The sequence below is a fragment of the Hyperoodon ampullatus genome, assembly GCF_949752795.1.
Source record: "Hyperoodon ampullatus genome assembly, chromosome: 2".
In the NCBI taxonomy this organism is placed as follows: Eukaryota; Metazoa; Chordata; class Mammalia; order Artiodactyla; family Ziphiidae; genus Hyperoodon; species Hyperoodon ampullatus.
In genome coordinates this window covers 90,555,960-90,575,252 of record NC_136915.1, presented here as the reverse complement: position 1 = coordinate 90,575,252, position 19,293 = coordinate 90,555,960, and the positions used below count along the sequence as shown (strand labels likewise).

General features: G+C 35.0%; 1 protein-coding gene across 2 annotated transcripts in view; it reads left to right on the top strand.

Annotated features, from left to right (window-relative positions):
- The window catches only part of DPH5 (diphthamide biosynthesis 5), a gene marked incomplete at both ends in the record, with an annotated part of 35,347 nt that extends 16,329 nt beyond the window's left edge, over positions 1-19,018 (top strand). Inside the window, 4 exons of one of the 2 annotated variants that reach the window (XM_079696914.1) lie at positions 10,588-10,708; positions 15,687-15,726; positions 17,200-17,303; positions 18,798-19,018. In XM_079696914.1, coding sequence (XP_079553040.1) covers positions 10,588-10,708; positions 15,687-15,726; positions 17,200-17,303; positions 18,798-19,018 — 486 coding nt within the window. Of the gene's footprint in view, positions 1-10,587; positions 10,709-15,686; positions 15,727-17,199; positions 17,304-18,794 lie in introns of both variants that reach the window. The other variant, XM_079696913.1, reaches the window with a different exon arrangement.
- Positions 19,019-19,293: the final 275 nt, after the last annotated feature.

Here is a 19,293-nt window from a genome sequence, read left to right as displayed (position 1 = left end):
TTAAGCTATTGGACTATATATAAGGGACTATATATATTTTTTCATATTGGTTTTATTTTTATTTCTGGTGAAGAAGGTTAGTTAGCCCCTTTCCATCATATTTTGCTCTAAATTATCTTCTAATAATCTATTATTTAGAGTTTTTTGCTTTTTAAGCGTAAAATTTTTTTTAACATCTTTATTGGAATATAATTGCTTTACAATGTTGTGTTAGTTTCTATTGTATAACAGAGTGAATCAGCTATATGCATATGTTTATCCCCATATCCCCTCCCTCTTGCGTCTCCCTCCCACCCGTCTAGGTGGTCACAGAACACCGAGCTGATCTCCCTGTGCTATGCAACTGCTTCCCACTAGCTTTCTATTTTACATTTGGCAGTGTATATATGTCAGTGCTACTCTTTCACTCCGTCCCAGCTTACCCTTCCCCCTCCCCGTGTCCTCAAGTCCATTCTCTGTGTCTGTGTCTTTGTCTTTATTCCTGTCCTGCCCCTACGTTCATCAGAACCTTTTCTTTTTTTTTTTAGATTCCATATATATGTATTAGCATATGGTATTTGTTTTTCTCTTTCTGACTTTCTTCACGCTGTATGACAGACTCTAGGTCCATCCACCTCACTACAAATAACTCCATTTCGTTTCTTTTTATAGCTGAGTAATATTCCATTTTATAAATGTGCCACATCTTCTTTATCCATTCGTCTGTCGATGGACACTTAGGTTGCTTCCATGTCCTGGCTATTGTAAATAGTGCTGCAATGAACATTGTGGTACATGACTCTTTTTGAATTATGGTTTTCTCAGGGTGTAAGGCATAAATATTTTAAAAGATCTTTGTCTTTATTATGTAAATCTGTTATCCAGACTGGGTAAAGCTAGACTAGGGTGACCCTTTCCCTCTGATCCCCTACACTGATAAAGAAGTACAGTATTATTGTTCTCATATTTTAAATGGGTGAAGGTATTTGAGAGGAATTTACTATGAGAATTGACAGTCTCCATACATATAAGCCCCCAAGATCATATCCACATTTACATATATTATTATTATTTTAAATTTAGCTTTCTCTCAGTTTTATATGGGATTTCTCTAAGCAGCCACAAAGTACTGTTTCCCCATCTTGGTTCTGTTCCCTAATCTGGATATGAAATGACTTACTACTAGTGTGAAAAACAGGAAGTACCTTTCTATTTTCTGTCTTTTGTACTTATGAAATCTCTATGGAAGTGTAATTCTTGTACCACCCAAGGTATTCATATCCCAGGAGAAGGAGGTAATTATTGATTCCTTTGTATAGTTTTCTAAGATAAAAGACTTAAAAAAATAATCATATGCACAGCACACTTAAATTTTAAAATAAATGTATATGGATATCCTGCATAATGCAAAAATTTTGGCAAAGTCCCCTTCCTTATAATAGCTAGTCTTTTTCTCTTTACTCTTTGGACTAGCATTTATGGAAAAACAATAACCTATACCAGTGGTTCTCAGACATTAGTATTCATCAGAATCACCTGAAGGGATTATTAAAGAGTTTCCTGAGCCTTCCCTTCAGATTTTCTGATACAGTGTATATCTGGAGTAGGGGTCTGAGAGTCTGCATTTCTAACAAGTTCTCAGGTGATGCTGAAGCTGCTGGTGCTGGCACCACACTTTGAGATTCATCAACCTAGACAGATAAAAAATTTCTTAGAAAGTTAAAAACTGCACTATCATTCTTTTAGTATAGCAGAATTGGAAAAGTAGATTTTAGTTCCCAGAAATACGCTTGCTAAATGTAGAGTGTTAACAGGTTACCTTGCCATGCTCTCTTGCTCAATTTTCTAAAAGGGAAGTGGGCACCACTTTCGAAAGGCATTCTGTCATCTATGTGAAAGAGCTTTCCTATGAACTGAAAAACAGCCATAACAAGAAGTTAAACTTCTTGTTAAACAGAAGTTCTACTTGGGTAAGGTTACAGACCTGAACAGTATATACTTTTCCAACATCTTTACCTTAGGTTAAAGAGGAGTAGTATGAAATTCCTAACCTGAGAATGGGTACAATTTTTTTAGCTATCATTTATCAGCTCCTTTTGAACTATCTTTTTTGTTTTTGTTGTTTTCTAAAGCAGCATAGTTCAGAATCGACCACTGAGTATTTTTTATTAACTTTGTAGTTTATTAACCAACAGAAGATTCTTGATTATCAGTATCTATGAAGGTAAGTAGTTGCATAGACTAACACTTCTACAAACACACACACACACACACACACACACACACACACAAACACACAAACACATAAACACATACACAGCCAGTTGATATGCATTCTATTCTAGGCATGCCATAAATACACTTCCTTACCACAAACCCCATATACCTAATGAAATTTTTGTTGTTGTTGTTATATTGAAAGTATATTAGAGGTTGCCAAGTTAGACATCATTAAGAGAAATAGTGGTTTGTTTATTCAACAAATAGTTTGTCTTCTTATTGTTTGCCTACTGAGTTTCTTTGAATATGGTGGTAAACCTGACCAAGAAGGTCTCTGCTCTCAAAGAGCTTACATTCTAGTAGGAAAGAGAGGCAATAACAAATTTAAAAAATAAAGTCAGGTAGTAGCAAGTATAAGAAATTCAAGTAGACTGCTAGTTTAGAGAGTGACTAGGTCACTACTCTAGTTGGATAGTCAGGGGAGGTCTCTCTGGGTGGTAACATTTAAGATTAGATATGAATCAAGAAGGAACAACCATATCCCAGTCAGAAGGAACAGTTTGGACAAAGACCCTAAAGCGGAGATGAGCTTGGCTTGTTAAAGGAACCAAAGGAAGGCTTGCTGGAGAGTAGTAGGCAAGGAGAGGAGTGATCTGAGGCTGGATAGGTGGGTAGGGTTGGCTCACTAGGCTAATACACTGTCAGGAATTTGGATTTTATTCTAAGTGATATAGACTAGCTGCCTTTAGAGGGATTTAAACAGAGCAAATACTTGATCTGGTAAGTGTTTTAAAAAGATATCTCTGGCTGGTATGTGGAGACTGAATTTCTGCCAGGGAAGACTAGAAGTGAGGAAATCAATTAGTAGGTTTATTGCAGTCTTTTAGAGAAGAGGTGATGGGGGCTTGGACTTCATGGAGAGGGTAGGGTGCAATAGACGATTAAAAGAAGTAGATACATAGGAGCAGTGTCTATTAAGGGAATTGAGATTTAGTGAGATATAGAGAGCCATTTGTGCCTTACTGATAGTCCTAGGAAAGGAAACGGACTCTATATGCTAATGGATCCTACCATCTCACTACCACAGTTATCATGGTCCTTACCCCCATAGACTTGTCCATGGGGCTGGACCCTTCTAATACCATTGCCCAGGTGTTTTCTCATTTTGGTTGGTTGTATTAACTTGTCGTTTCTAGAGAAGTTGCCTCCTGTCCTAAGAACCCTGTGCCAGTCTTCCTATGCTTTCAGGACCATTATCAATCTTAGAACTGATTATGTAGAAGAATACGATTGGGTTTGTCTTATTCCCAGACTCTCGAAGGCATGATATTTCCCTGAAGTATCTCCTTTTTTCTTATGAACAATTGGTAGTCCCAGCATAGATAATAAGCATATGTATGTTAAGTGAAAGAAGTGAGACATAGAAGACCACATAATTTATGATTCCATTTACATAAAGTGTCCAGAAAAAGCAAATCTATAGAGACAGAAAGTAATTAGTGGTTGGCTGAGGCTGAGGATGAGGACAAGGATTAAGTATAAATGGACATAAGGGATCTGGAGTGATAAAAATTCTCTAAAACTGGATGTAGTGATGGTTGTACAACTTAGATTTACTAAAAATCATTTCATGTATACTTGGAATGAGTGAATGTTATGGTATGATAATTATACCTCAGTAAAGTGGTTTAGAAAAGGAATTATAAGGGGTTTTCTAGATGGACAAGAAGTTAAAAGACATTCCCAAAAGAGAGAAAGGTAGAGTTAGAGAGTCATGGAGGCACTTTGGGGCATCTGCAAGGTATTACAGAAACACAAGTGAATCCATACATACATACCACAGAAACCTTGGCTATCTAGAGATTAGTTAACACAAGACTTACAATAAGTATGTTGGGTAAAAACTGACTACATATTGGGAAGAATTAGTAAAGGAAAGGTATAATGGATATAATGGAAAAGGTTTAGAGTTTAACTGTAAGTTAAAAGGTTTTGGTTTTACTTTTTGCTCAGGTGGTAACTAAGGAGTCATCTAACTGCTCTGGATCTTAAGTTTCTTAACTACAAGGGGATGAGGTGGGAACAGGGAGGAACGTTGGACAAAACTAGTGGTTTTCAAAGTGCACCATGATTTATGAAGATGCTTTAGGGTTCTGCAGATAATGAAGTAATTGACACCAAAACACAAAGAATAAACCTCTGAGGAGCCAGGTCATTATCTTTAACTCAATTTTTAACATCAGTGATGTTCTATGTAAGAATTCATTTGGAAAAAAGATTTGTCACTAAAAAGTATGAAGAATACTAAACTAGCTAAGTTCTAATATCCTATAGTTTTGGAAGCTAAAAAGCTGGCCTGTTGGGACCTCCCTGGTGGCGCAGTGGTTAAGAATCCACCTGCCAATGCAGGGGACACAGGTTCGAGCCCTGGTCTGGGAAGATCCCACATGTTGTGGAGCAACTAAGCGCGTGTGCCACAACTACTGAGCCTGTGCTCTAGAGCCTGCGAGCCACAACTACTGACCCCATGTGCCACAACTACTGAGCCTGCATGTCTAAAGCCTGTGCTCTGCAACAAGAGAAGCGACCACAATGAGAAGCCCGCGCACCACAACGAAGGGCAGCCCCCGCTCTCAGCAACTGGAGAGAAAGCCCGCGTGCAACAACAAAGACCCAATGCAGCCAAAAATAAATAAATAATTTTTTTAAAAAAAGATTTATTAAAAAAAAACGGGCCTGTTTTCCACCTTTAGGCAAAGGATACATAAACCAAGATATGTTAGATACTCAAATTTTCATTGAGTTAATTTTAAGATTTTTTGCAATTAAAATATTAGTTATAAACATGTATACTTTAAAATCATGTTACTTGAAATTCCTAAGTAACAGATATTTCTAATACTTATTTGTATTTTGAGGATTTTTCTAGTCAAAGAAAAATCCATTTATTTGTCGAGAGCCAGGCAAGTATTTAGACATTCCTGATAACGAAAAATCAGAGATTTTTCTCAGTACACAAAAGACAAGAGGAACAAGTGCTTCTTCTCTTGAAATCTTCGTTAGGCATTTAGCAGCTTAATCATGCAGAATCAGAATTGCTTTTATTATTGTTGCTGCTTTTGAAGAGCCACTTACAAAATAATGTTTTTTCTTAATAACAAATGACATATATACGCATAGAAAATCAGGAAAATACAGTAAGTATAAAGAAGAAAATAAAAGCATCCGTAGTCTCACCACCTGAAGGTAACCATAGTTACCATTTTGGTATGTTTTCTTTCAGTCTTTTTACTTAGCACTTACTGTGTGTACATTCTCCTGAATCTGACAGGCTAAAAAAGAATTACAGATCCTAAAATAATTTTTTTGCCTGGTACTTTCATTTATTGTTAGCCATTTGTGTGATAGAATATGTTAATTCTTTTGTAAAAGTTTGGTGACTGAAATGATTTTGAGACATTTTTAAAGGAAAGATAAATAAGACAGTTTGAAACTAGGTAGCAATGATTTCTGCATTTAAAACTGCATTATCAGTTGTGGCTGACTTCAGGGAAAAAGGTTGTATAATTTTCTCATCATTATGAAATGCTTCCACTTTCGCTGACTGTTGCATGAGTGACCTTGATTATTGCCATATGTTCCTCTGTTTATATAATACATATTTACTTTGGGAAAAAAATGTATATTACTTTCAAAAAATAAGAACTCATTTCCTTCCTTTTTTTTAAATAACACAACACTCATTGTGATAGTCAGCATTTTTGACCTTGTAGTAGTTCTTACTGTTAGTTTTCAGAAGTGTTAAATTGCTTTCATTGTTGTCCAGGCACTATTGTAGAAATGATAAAACCTAACGAGTACAAAGAACACTTAACTAGGTAATAAAGGTATTAGAGCTCTACATTACTATGTAACCTTAGAAGAATTCATCTAATAAGTTCTCTGTTCTTTTAGTCACTTTGGAATTATTTTTGACCACCTGTTAAATCATGAGCATGTTAAAATTTTTTTCCTTACTTTCCATTTCCTTTTTTTTAGTCACTATTTTAATAGCCACCTTCCCATCATTCTCTTCCACTTTATAGTTTTCTGCTTAAATTGTAGATCTGATTGTGCCGTTCTATTCAAACAATCCTGGTAAATCTCTATCCTATAAGAGTATTCAGTTGCTTGCATATGTTTATGTGCTTACCATATTATAAACTCCTTAATTTACTTATCTTCACATCTTCCATGGTACTTTATTGCAGTGCCATGCACATATAATCAATGTGTAACAAATATTTGCTGAGTTGAATTGCTTATTTATTTATTCCCCCCTCCCCACCCCCTACCCCAAGTTGGATCTTGTCTTTGGAATTGTATGCTTCAAGTTGTAATTCTTTCACTTAATTTGTATGTGGGTTCTCTCATTTATATGTGAAAATATAAATCTAGCTGCTCTTCTGTCTACATAGTCATTCAGCTTTATCTGTGTACCTAGTTGTAGCCATGTGTATAATCTTTCTTACTGTTAGCAAAAGTCAGTGTTTTATCAGTGTTAAGCAAAATGCATATGAAGATTAAAAACAAGTATTCTATATAAAAAACTAGTAACTCTTGATTATATGGTTTTGTAGTACATTTTTTGACAACTCTGCTGGCTCAGCTTTCTTTTACCTCACAGATTTAAGTGATCTGATTAGGATATACATATATAAAAGATACATGTGGGGCTTGATAGAGTTCTTAGCAAGTTAAATTTTCTAATTTTTCCATATCCAGAAAAGATACTTTTTAACCTAAAAATCACAAAATATTTTCATTTCAATATAAAATACCAAAGCATTAAAATATAATTATAAACTGGAGTTTTCAAAGCATCTGTGCTTCTGAAAGAAAGGAAATACTGGCAGCGAGATGAATTAAGATTATTAAGGTCGTTTGGGCAGGTGGTACTGAGAACTCAAACTAAGGTAGAGGGAAAAGAAATTAATAGTTTCTAGATAAACTGTAGAGCTAGAATTGACAGGAATTGGTACCTGGTAAGGTGTCAGGAATTAGAGATACTTGTTAGAGGCAAAGTCAGGCAATACTTATTTCTAGATACTTGATTAGTGCCACTGTAAATACTGCCCAGGATTTCCCACCTCTGTTACTTTGTTCACATCATCTCATTCTTCTGCATGTTCAACTTCCCCAGGGTAAATCTTACCCATCCTTTAAGGTCCAGCTTATATCCTGTCTATTCAGAAGTTACCTTCAGGTGCGCTCTCTGTGGGGGAAATGCTGAACTCTTATACAATTTATATCTAATTTTTTATTATTATTTATTACCTCATATTTGTCTTTCTTGTGCATCTTTTCACTCTTAACTAGTGCCTTATATATAATTGAGTAAATCATTTTGAATTGAATTTTTGTCTTCAATTGATAAAAAACATGATCCAATATCAAGTTAGATAAACTGCTTTCCTTATAACTTACTCTCGGTTAAAACACACACAGAAAGCCTGTATTTACCTACTGTTTTTGAAAACAGTTCTTTTTGTAATCTTTAAATGTAGATCTGCATCAATAATGGTTTGGGGGAAAATGATCACAAGCAAAAAGGCTTACATTTTTAGGATGGTAGGTGCTTAGGCTTCTGTAAGCTCAGTTCTCGTCACTGTATGATTCTGTTCCAGTTTCTTTTTGTAATTTACTGGTAAGTCCTTGAATTGTGAAACACAAAGGAATTGGCCTTTCTGTTCTTTGAGGTACTGACATCTAAATGGCGAAACTGTTTGCATAATGTTCCAGAATTCATTGAAGAAGTTTGTACCACAGCCATGGAAATGGTTACAGTCTATAAATCAGTGTCCTAGAAAGCAGTGCTTATGTGAGGTTTTCTTTAATCCCCCAAATTAGACAATTGAAAGACGCTTTTACATAAAGTGTTTCAACTAATGTTTATATGTGACTAGCATCTCAATTCTCTTTTAAATCATCTATCCCCTTCTTTCTGAATGAAGAATTTACCTCCATGACTATATTTTCATGACTCTTAAAATATTGAAAAGCTTTTTACAGTATTTATATATGGTTGCATATGAAATTTTCTTTAACTCTAATGGTTTTCCTTTAAAGTTTTTTTTAATAGAGTAATGTTAATATTTTAAAATCTGATCAGAGATGCCAAAAATCCTTTTAAGAATGTAAACGATTGAACTTGTCAGAATTAAATCATAAACATAGTTTCAAATGTTTGGTAATATTTTTGAGCTCACTCTAGTAAGGAGAGCAGTTGGATTATAGCACAACACAGCATTTTAGAACATCTTCATATCATCATTATAAACATTATCGTTGTTATATTATCAAATTATTCATAACATTTATTGAGTCTTTACTATGGCACTAGGCACTACATACAGTATGTCATTTAATCCTTAACAAAACACATTATTAGGTTTATAATTATTATATCCATTTTGCAAGGGAGTTCCTCCTGAAAGTCACCGAACTAGTCACCATGATCCTCCAACTAGTAGGAACCAGAGCCATGACTCCAGAGCTTTTGCCCGCTATGTCAGGTATAAGTGAGACTGCATACTTCGTGAGGACTGGAGCTCTGCTTTGCTTCTCACTTTATGCCTAGTATAATGCCTGGCACATAGTGGGTGATTTATAATAAATATTTGTCGGACAGATTTGCCTCTTATAGAACAACAACAATAACAGAAGCCCTCAACAGAGCTAGGCTTAGTCCTTGTAGCTTGGGTGAATGTATTCCAGGGATCTTACATTGGAACTCTAAATACATTTATTACAGAGAAACCATGTTAGGTGTGGCTGGAAGGTTTATGACTGAATTCTGAGAGTTACATGGGTCTTTGTACACTAATCTATGAATTCGACTGCCACTGGATAGCATGGCTTCTATGGGGAAATACCTTTTCGGACAATTTTCAAATGGACTTTGGGAATAAAGCCTATTGGTAGGTAGGTTGGAGGTTGTGGCCATATAAGGAATATGATGAACCTTCCCTTGGGATCTCAAAGTCACCATTATGAATATCGGTGATAGTTTCTAAGCCCTCAACATATAAAAATTGAGAAAAGTTGAGGTTCTTTAGTGATGGAGGGATGGAGGACTTTGAATGTCGTAGCTTCTCTCTTTCCTCCCTATATGCGTCTTGCAGCAGCTTCTGAAAACTGAGAAGCCTGGGGATGATAATCCCTTCTCCAGACCAGTTTCTTCATTTTTCAAATAAAGAACTTTAGGGTTAGAAAAGTTAGGTGAGTTCCTGAAGTCACACAGCTGTTTCAGTTACACAGCTAATTTACGGCAGAGGACTAGATGTAATTTCCAGCATTTAGTGCTTTCCAGCTCTACTAAAAATTCTTTCAGGCATTCTTTAAATTGAATAATTAAATCTTTACATAACAACTTCAGTGTTACGTTTTACCATATATTAAGTCTTTGAAAATAAAATCCTTTGTGCAGTGCCTGGATAAGAACTAATATAAGCATATTATTCACAGTTCGAATAACTTTTTACATGTTATTTGATTCGTACACCCCTATGGATTGGAAGGACATATGTTATCACTGTTCCTATTTTAAGGATTAAGACTTAAAAAGAATAATGTCACACAGCTAACAAGTTGAGGAACTAAAATTCAAAACTAGATTTTCTCAGCATAAGATTTGGAGTTGGACTCACTTAAGTGAGATGTGCAGCCAGCCTGGAAGCAAGTTGGAACAAAGCAAGCTTCTTGGTTGTGTGATGGTCAAGTGGAGTGGGTGGGCCTCCTGGGGGGAAAGGAGGAGGTCTGGGAAAAGGCCTATCACTGAACTCTATAGTGAGGGAATAAACAGTGGGTAAAGTAGGGGAGTAGGTTTTGGGAATGGCTGCAGTGAGTATACAGTGCATGAATTTTACTGAGACGTCATGGTAGAAAGGAGCTCTTCCTCAGACCTAGGTTTGAGTTTCTTTTTCACTGCTAACTAGCTGTGTGACCTTAGGCAAGTCAGTTGATCTTGACAGTGGACTCATCTGTAAAGTGAGGATAATATTTTTGTGAACTGTGCTCTGACTGCTCAAAAGTCTTTTTTTTTTTTTTTGGCTTCCTCTGGGTTCTTTGTATTTCAGTATTTTTAGCAGCTACCTAGCTAAATCATGAAGTAGTTACATATGTTCCCATACTGAATGCAGAAATACTAGAAATCTCCAACTGAAAGGGCATCAGAATGACACCAGCTGCTGTGGATCAAAGAGAATTTTTATTACCTTTTTTTTTGTGTGACAGACTTGATACCCAGTCAATCTCAAGTTTGGTTCTTGCTTTTTATTTTTATTGTTGTCTATGAAATAGTAGTGAATTGTTCCATCATTAATTAATTTTAGTTTTTATTTTTTCTAGTTGTATAGGTTTGGAGAGACAGTGTCTGTTGTTTTTTGGACAGACACTTGGAGACCAGAAAGCTTTTTTGACAAAGTGAAGAAGAACAGACAAAACGGCATGCACACATTATGCTTACTAGGTAAGGGCTGTGGAGTTTCTTTAGGATGACAATATGGAGTTGTCATATTGTTCTCATTTTGATTTTGTGTGAAGGTGAAACTGTTCTGTGGGATACAGGCTAGCTACTCTATGCATGGCATGCTCTCCCCTGTACTCTGTGGAGAAATGAATTTTCTGTTCCAAATATGACATGGCTACTCCTACATATGTGCCATAGTTCGTGCTGCTGCCTACTTATGCCCTAATAGATCCTCGCCATCTTTTACCCATTTGTCCATTAAGACCCTGTTCTGGTCAATTTACAGCAATTCAGTAGACGTATTGAGCATTTATTCTTACCACGTTCCATCCTGTCTTCCTTACGGTGTCCTTTGAATACTGCAGTATTAATGCTATCAGAATCACAGAATTATAGATCTGAAAGAGACTCTTGAGATCATCTTACTGAAACCCTATTTTACAGATGAAGTTGAGGCCCAGAGACATTGAATCATTTTCCCACTGTCACCCAGATTATTAGTTGCAGAATTCATAGAATCCAAATAGCCTGTTATTCACAGCTCTTTTCACTGTATTATGCTGCCAAATTCTGTTTCCTACCTAGTGTGGAAATAGCTGGGATCACTGTCTTTGTACACTAAGCTGGTGGTACTGATAGAGCTTCAGAAGGGATGGGCTGCGTTTGTCAGCAGAGGTACTGGAATTGTACTGATTCACATTTGCTATCAGTTCCTATTCTACAGTGTGTGTTGTAAAAATGCTATAACCAGAGCTTTAATCTGTGGCTAGTCAACAGAAAAGAAATAACTGGCATCTTTGATAACTTTGAAATGACACTTGGGATCAGAAGACAAAATCTGAGTGCTGCTATATACTAGCTAGACAATATTGTAAACAGCCCTTACCTTTGCCTTCATTTTTATCAAATAGGAATAATCTTTTCTTGCCTCATGAAGTGTTTAGAGCAGTACTTCTCAATTTGTGGTGAAGGACCAAGTTTTTTATACATATGTGTGTGTAGATATGTGTGTATATACACACACATATATAAAATAAATATATGTAAAAATAAATACATATATTTATTTACTTTTAAGTTTCTAATCTTTTGTGTCAAAGTCAAATTACTGTGTTTGTAAACACTTATTCTTACTCCTGTAGTTTTTTTAAAATCATTTATTGGGAACAAAATTCTCACATAGTGGCATCAGTCCTCGGATCATACATTGAATTGCACTGTTTTAGTGATACTGTGTGTGAAGTCACAGCAGAAGAATGTCTGCCACATAGCACAGAATCAGGGCAAAGAATGAACCCATGGTTTTGGCCTCTGTAGTAAGTACAGATATTCAGAACATTAGAAAAGATTCCTATTTGCCAAAGGCATTTAGGTTATTTGTATAATATAGACAGTTCTCTATTATTCAATAATATATAATTTGTACATTATCAGAACCTCAATCAATATGTCTCTTTTAAAAGAGAAGACTGTAGAAAAGTTTTACTAATGTTTAGCATTTCTTATAGGGTAGAAATCAGAAATTATCTAGCAGGGGCTAGCAAACTAGCACCCGTGGATCAAATCTAGCCTACTGCCTGTTTTATAAATAAAGTTTAATTAGAACATAGCCATGCTACTTCATTTATGTATTATCTGTGGCTGCTTTCATGCTCCACTGGCAGTGATAAGTAATTTTGACAGAGACCTTGTAGCCCTCAGAACCTAAAATATTTACTACCTACTTCTTTACAGAACAAGTTTACTGACTCCTGATCTAAAGTGAAATTCTACCTAATCTGATGTGGTACACGCTGTATCCTCCAGTGATTCTCTTTCCTATTACCTTGTATTATTTCTTTTAAGTCTTACCATCCATCTGAATTATTTTATTAACTTGTTGGTTTTCTTCCCTACTTCATAAGAGCAGGGACTTTATCTTGCTCATTCCCCTCTTCCTAATGTCTAGAAGTCTGGCACAGTGTAGCTGTTCAACAAATATGTAATGGAAGTTAATTGGTTAAAGTTTACTTTTAGCTTATTTTCTCAGACTTGGATCTTATTACCCATTGGCACAGAAAGTGTTTTAACTCTTGCTAGCTCATTCAGTTCCAGCTAGAATACATCCTTTTTACTCCATTAACATTGACATCTAATTAATTCTAGATCTAGATCAGGCCATGCATGCTCCTCTAACATTTTTTTGGCTTATTAACTGGTATAATAATGTTTTCTTATTTTAGTTTATTACCAGGGCAGTTTAGTAATTCATTATTAATTAGCTTTATAGTTTTGTGTTTCGATTTTCCATGTGGAAAGATACTAGTTTTCCTTTTTTTGTAGTTCCTACTGGCAGGCCAACTGTAACACACTTGTTAATTCATGTGGAATATGCCATTAGATATTTCCATCATGTTATCTTAAACTTAGATCCAATTAAGGCCAGCAGTATGTAGAAAGTCAAACTAGAAGGATGTGAGAAGGACAGCTGTTAAACGGACTTTAATAAAAGGCAGAAGTAGAAGTATATGCAACTGAGGGATAAAAAATAAGGATTCATTGGAGCTCAGGTACTAAAAAGCATGTGTGTGTGTGTGTTTTACAACAGAACTGAGAGGTTTTAAAACAGAATGGGGAGAAAAGTAGTCTTAAGAGGCAAGCTACCTGATAACATCTTGATGTATCATAAAAAATGGGGGAAAGGAGGAAAAATAGGATTTATCTTTTGGAAGCTTTGTAAGGACAGAAAATCAGTTTACAGTATTTATTGAGTATTTACTGTATGCCCAGTGTGGAGTTAGGTTCTTCTGGAATACTAAGGAAGTATTAAGACATGGGTCCTGCCCTCAGGGTTTTGCAATCTAGTTGGAACTAATGTGCTGTGTACATGAAAGTTTATAGAACAGTTAAGTTCTATTGTATGGAGAGGCAGGAAGGACAAACCAGAACTTTGGCTCTTGAACTTTCTCTAAGAGCTGCCTCTTTTCTTGGCTTTCCTGGGAAAAAACAAACAAGGTTAAACAATATATTTTCCTTGCTCCATTAACAAAAACAGGAACAAGGTGTGAAGTATAAGATATCATGATTCCAAATTCTCAAACCATAGATCTCATCATTTAATCACCTGGAATTCTCATTATTCAAATTAGTACGTATTTATTGAATGCCTGCTATGGGCCATGCCCTGTAGGGATTAGTGAGACTATGTCATGGTAAGAAACCATAGAGAATTTAAAATTTACTTGGAAGGATAAGACTGATATATATAATGTAATTAGAGATTAATAAAATATAGCATTAATTGTATGGATATTTCAGAGTACAAAGAGCATTTAAGAGGAAGTCAGTAAAGGCTTTCTGAAAGAGCTGGGACTTTTACTCTACTTAAAGGGTAGATAATTTAAGATGGGCTGGTGGTAGTAGAGCCATGTGAACAAATTTATTCAGTAGAATTTATGGAGTATCTACTAGGTACTTGCATTATGCTAGGTGCTGGTACTAAGATGAATAGGAGAAACTTACATTCTAGCAAGTAGAAGTAGAAAGGAATAATTATGGCCTGTGTGAAGACAAGGGAAAAGTATCAAGATAGGTCTGTCTTGAGATTAATTCACTAATGCAGTCTTATGTTCAATTAAAAAGCATTTGCCTGTAAAAATTCTCCCCAACCCTCTTAATTTTTGAAATCAAATTCTGTAGAGCATATCAGTAAAAAAGTAAAAATATTGAAGATATTAAATTAAAAACTTAAGTATGACAACATTTCAGAAGCTCAAGGTGAATACATTAATAAATGTTTAATTAAAAAAATATATTACAACTGTTGTGTAAAGGAGCTCAAAGTTGACTTATATATCATTAATTGTATTGCAGGCCATATTTCAATAATAGATACGCATTTTTTTCCTATATGTGCCAGACAAGTGGCAATATTAAATAATTAATGATATTTCGAACCTGAAAAATATATTCACTGCTGGTTCCAAGAACATTTAGAAATACATGTAAGGGATTATCTCTGGAGTATTTTCCAAGCAAATACTTAGTATCCTTTATGAGAAAAACTTTTATAATCACTTGGGAAAGCTGTAGAAGTCTATCAGAAAGACCCCTCAGTTACACTATATTTATTTTTTCAAAAACAAACTTTGACTGAACCATTTGTTTTCAGCATGTAGAACAGGAAGCAGCTGTCGCTCTTGCTGTTGTGTGCTGAGTTCCTGTGAGGATGTAGAGTGATTCTGCTTTTTTACCTTCTACCGAATTGTTTAGCTGAGCATCAGTGATTAAAAAGTGTAAAGGATCAAATCTTTGTGATGTTTGCATTGTCAAGCTTTATTAGAGCAAAGACTACGTGGGTTTTGGCCGCTGTGGTAGCCCTGTACCTGGCTACCAGTCAGTGCTCAGGAAATCCCAATTAAAGTATGAATACTTGGTATTAAAGTATTCATAAGTTATTAGGCATGTCTTACCATTCACAAGAAAGCAAAAGTCTCTTTTCAAAATGTGGTAAGAATTTTCTTTTATTTATGTTACATGCATTGAAGCTTATATTCTAGTGCCTGAAAAATAGGTAAGAAGAGGAACATAACAAGACTTTTCAGTTGGTTCTATGAAGTTACCACCTAATAGAAATGAACACAAAAATTTTGATTAGCTGTTTGGTAGTGTATATGCCAATATTTATCTAACTCTTTCCTGTGTCTTCTTTTCCAAGAGGAAATTCGATCCTTTCAGGATGGTCTCAGGGCCAACTTCATGTTTGTTTTCTAACTAATGACCTTTACACAACCACAAGCTTCCCTTCTTCTTCATATTTCCTTTAAAAAGTGGCCAGATACAAGTGTGAGGAACGATTGTCGTAGACTCAATCAAATTAGCATTTTGGAGACTTGAGAAATAATGTCTACCACAAACTTAGGTGACTCAGTTGAAGTTTACACGTAGGATTTTGGATAAAGTAGTTAATTAAAAGAGAACTATTTTTTACTTCCTACAGACATCAAAGTAAAGGAGCAGTCTTTGGAAAATCTAATCAAGTAAGTTCTTATTCTGAGAATGCTTACATCTACTTTAATTCCCTGAACAATAAGTTCTACTTAAGTAACATGGGTTCTAAAGATTGTTGAAAATCAGTTTTCAGTAACAGTGCAAAATTAAATACTTTCAATCTTATGAAATGATAAGCAGTGTGATAGATAGAGTGGAAATAGCAATAGATTTCTTGGGTCAGTACTGCGAACAGTGGTTGGCACCTGATAGGCACTCAGTAAGTATTTGTGGAATGAGTTAATTGGGAGTCAGAAGACACGGGTTTGAGTCTTGAGTTGGCCTCTGGTTATGTGCTCTTGGGCAAGTTACTTCCATTTCTGAGCTGTATTTTCTTCATTTGTATAATGGGAGTACTAACCCCTTTTGCTTATAGGTGCAGTGTCCAATACAGTAGCTGCTACCCACATGTAACTAATGAGCACTTTAAATATGTATGGCTAATGTAACTGAGGAACTGAATTTATAATTTAATTTTAATTAAAACATACTCGACTTAGTTAATAGAAAACATTTAAGTATATTTAGAACAATTCAGTATGTAAATCTACTTTTACAACCATGAATTTTATGAAATCTAAATACAGATCAAGTATTTCCAATGAAAATTTAACATTTGAATTAAGATGTGCTAAAATATAAAATACATTCCAGATTTCAAAGACTTAGTACAAAAACAATCTTTGATAATTTTTATAGGAATAAATGTTGAAATATAACATTCTGGATCTATTGGGTTAAATAAACATACTAAAGTTATTTTTTTCTTTTTTTTTACTTTTATTAATGTAGAGACTATAGAAAATTTAAAATTATGTTTACTGTTTGCACTATATTCCTCTTGGAGAGTGCTGACTTACAGAATTGTTTTGAGAGTCAGTAAAATAATCTATATGGACTGTTTTGTAAACTGCAAAAGCAGTGTTTTTATTTTGATCATTGGGCAAATGTGGTAGGCTTTTGAGGCATATGGAAGTAAACATCTTATCCTCCAAGATTTTGAGATATTTATCGCTTTAGTTTACTTTTTTTAGAGGAAGATGTGAAAAGAGGGATATGTGGTTTAAACATGGTAATAAAAATGAACACTATAGAACCTGATTAAACTAAGGTATAGAACAAATTGCTGCTTATTTTGAATTATTTTTGCCTGAAGTATCACTTCGAATAAAAGTAACTTTGATTTAAACATTTATCTTTTAAGTTGTTGGACTTTTATTTCTGCCAGCATTTCAGTGAGATGAGAGGGCATTTGAAGTAGAACAATGAAAAAAGGTTAAGAAACTTAAGATAAATGATCACTGTATCCATGCTTTAATGTATACTTAAAGTGGGTAACAAGTGACCGCTTCAAACATAATGTAGACTATGGTAATTGAGTATACCTGGGGGAGTAACTGTGTTAAAAATATATTGTGTAATTTCATGGCTAAGAACAGTGGCATCTAGTTTTACACTTACAGGGGAAGAAAGATCTATGAACCTCCTCGTTATATGAGTGTAAACCAAGCAGCCCAGCAACTTCTGGAGATTGTTCAGAATCAGCGAATACGAGGAGAAGAACCAGGTATGAAGAACCTTAAAAGGGCTCTCGTATTCCCCTACTGTTACACTGAGATGTGTATGTAACGTCTGACATACACACACATATATATACCAGCACCACTGAAGTGAGAGTCAGTGTGTTTGCATTGTATTTTTCCATGTCACTTTTTTTCAACATTACCTTAAATCTCATAAGCTGAATGTTCTACTGAAAGAAAAATAATGGAGCTCCTTCTAGTAAAATTAATATCATTCTAGAAAGTAAGGATTTTTTATAAATTAACTATAAATCAGCTTTATGTAAATGTTAACATATAAATATTTTGGTAAAATACAGAACTTCCATTTTAGCCCAAATCTATGGTAAACTCTGTCCTGTAAAAGTATATTTATTCTACTTTTTCTCATTCTCAGCAATTAGACCAGGTATAGTTTTCTTCAGGATAAAGACAAGAGAATTTATCCTTATATTCCTAATATCTAGACATAGTATTAATAGATGTGGTATATAATAAAATGTTCACTGTCAGTAGGTTTTTATTGAGACGTTCTTAAATGAATCTGTCATTATATTCTGTTGTTAGGTGCTGACTGGCTTTGAGCACCTATTTCTTGATAGAAAAGATACATGAATAGATTCTTGAATAACATTGGCCTCAGTAGGCCTTGTTAAAGTCATGAAACAAATAATCTGCAAGGGTGCTCTGTATCCATACCTTTGCACAGAGTTCCTTACATGCCTGCTTGTCCTTGTAGAAATGATGTGCCCCATTTTGACCATTTTTCAATCAGGACAGCTTTCCCAACTAAACAAAACCACAAGAGGGTCAGCCCTTCAGCTGTCAGGCCAGAGTGAATAATACTAAAGTTCACTAATATTGGTTATTTTGAACTTAAAAGCATAAGGAATGTCATAATGCCTATTATTTGTTAAGGGCTATGTAGTTTACTAAGTACTTTCATATCTATTATCTTAGCCCTTAAACCACCATTTATGACAGATGGTATTCCACTAAAAAAAAAAAAATGAAAAAACTGAAGTTTGTCACATAGCTAGGTGGCCAAGCACAGACTCAAATCTGTGTATTTAGCTCATAATCCCCTGGTTTTTCCAGTATATCTTGGCCAATGTGAATATATCTCAAACATTTTATTTAAAATATAAGCATGTAATAAACATTGTCCACTCGGAATCTACTTAAAGACAAATGCTATGCAATAGAGTATGGATACAGGAATTATTCAAGTCCTAAAAATTTAAACTAAGGTAAGTCTTTGGAATTCTGAAAGGATAAAGTTAGGAAGTACTACTTTACTTTATATGTCAGGTAGTGCAAATAATTTAGAAAAGCCTTAGATAAATCAGTAGATAGTGTGTCCATAATGAGTGACTAAGGAGATGTAATATATTTGGGTCTTCTTTAAATGTACTTTGGTACTAGTGTTAGTTTGAATGGATTCAGGATAATGCATTTGCTGAATTGAATGGTGGTATCTTTTTTTTTTTAAATAGCAGTCACCGAGGAGACACTCTGTGTTGGCTTAGCCAGGGTTGGAGCTGAAGACCAGAAAATTGCAGCAGGCACTTTGCAGCAAATGTGTACTGTGGACTTGGGAGGACCATTACATTCCTTGATTATCACAGGAGGCAGCTTGCATCCACTGGAGATGGAGATGCTAAGTCTGTTTTCCATACCAGAAAATAGCTCAGAATCCCAAAGCACTGATGGACTCTGAATGTAGGCATTTCTATTGTTAGATGTTAATTTCAGTTATATATGCAATACACATATTTGTATAACAAATCAAACAGATCTTTTGGTTTACCTAAGAAGTATAAAACGAGTGACCAAGAAGAAAGATGCTGACTCAACAATGCTTGGTTTCCTTTGGCAATGAGTTTTTTCCCTATGATATCATCAGTTTTTGCTGCTATTTTGGCAGTTTTTCAGGATGTACATACATGGAGCAGACCATGCTGGAAAACTTACAGATAGACATCCATCGACAGA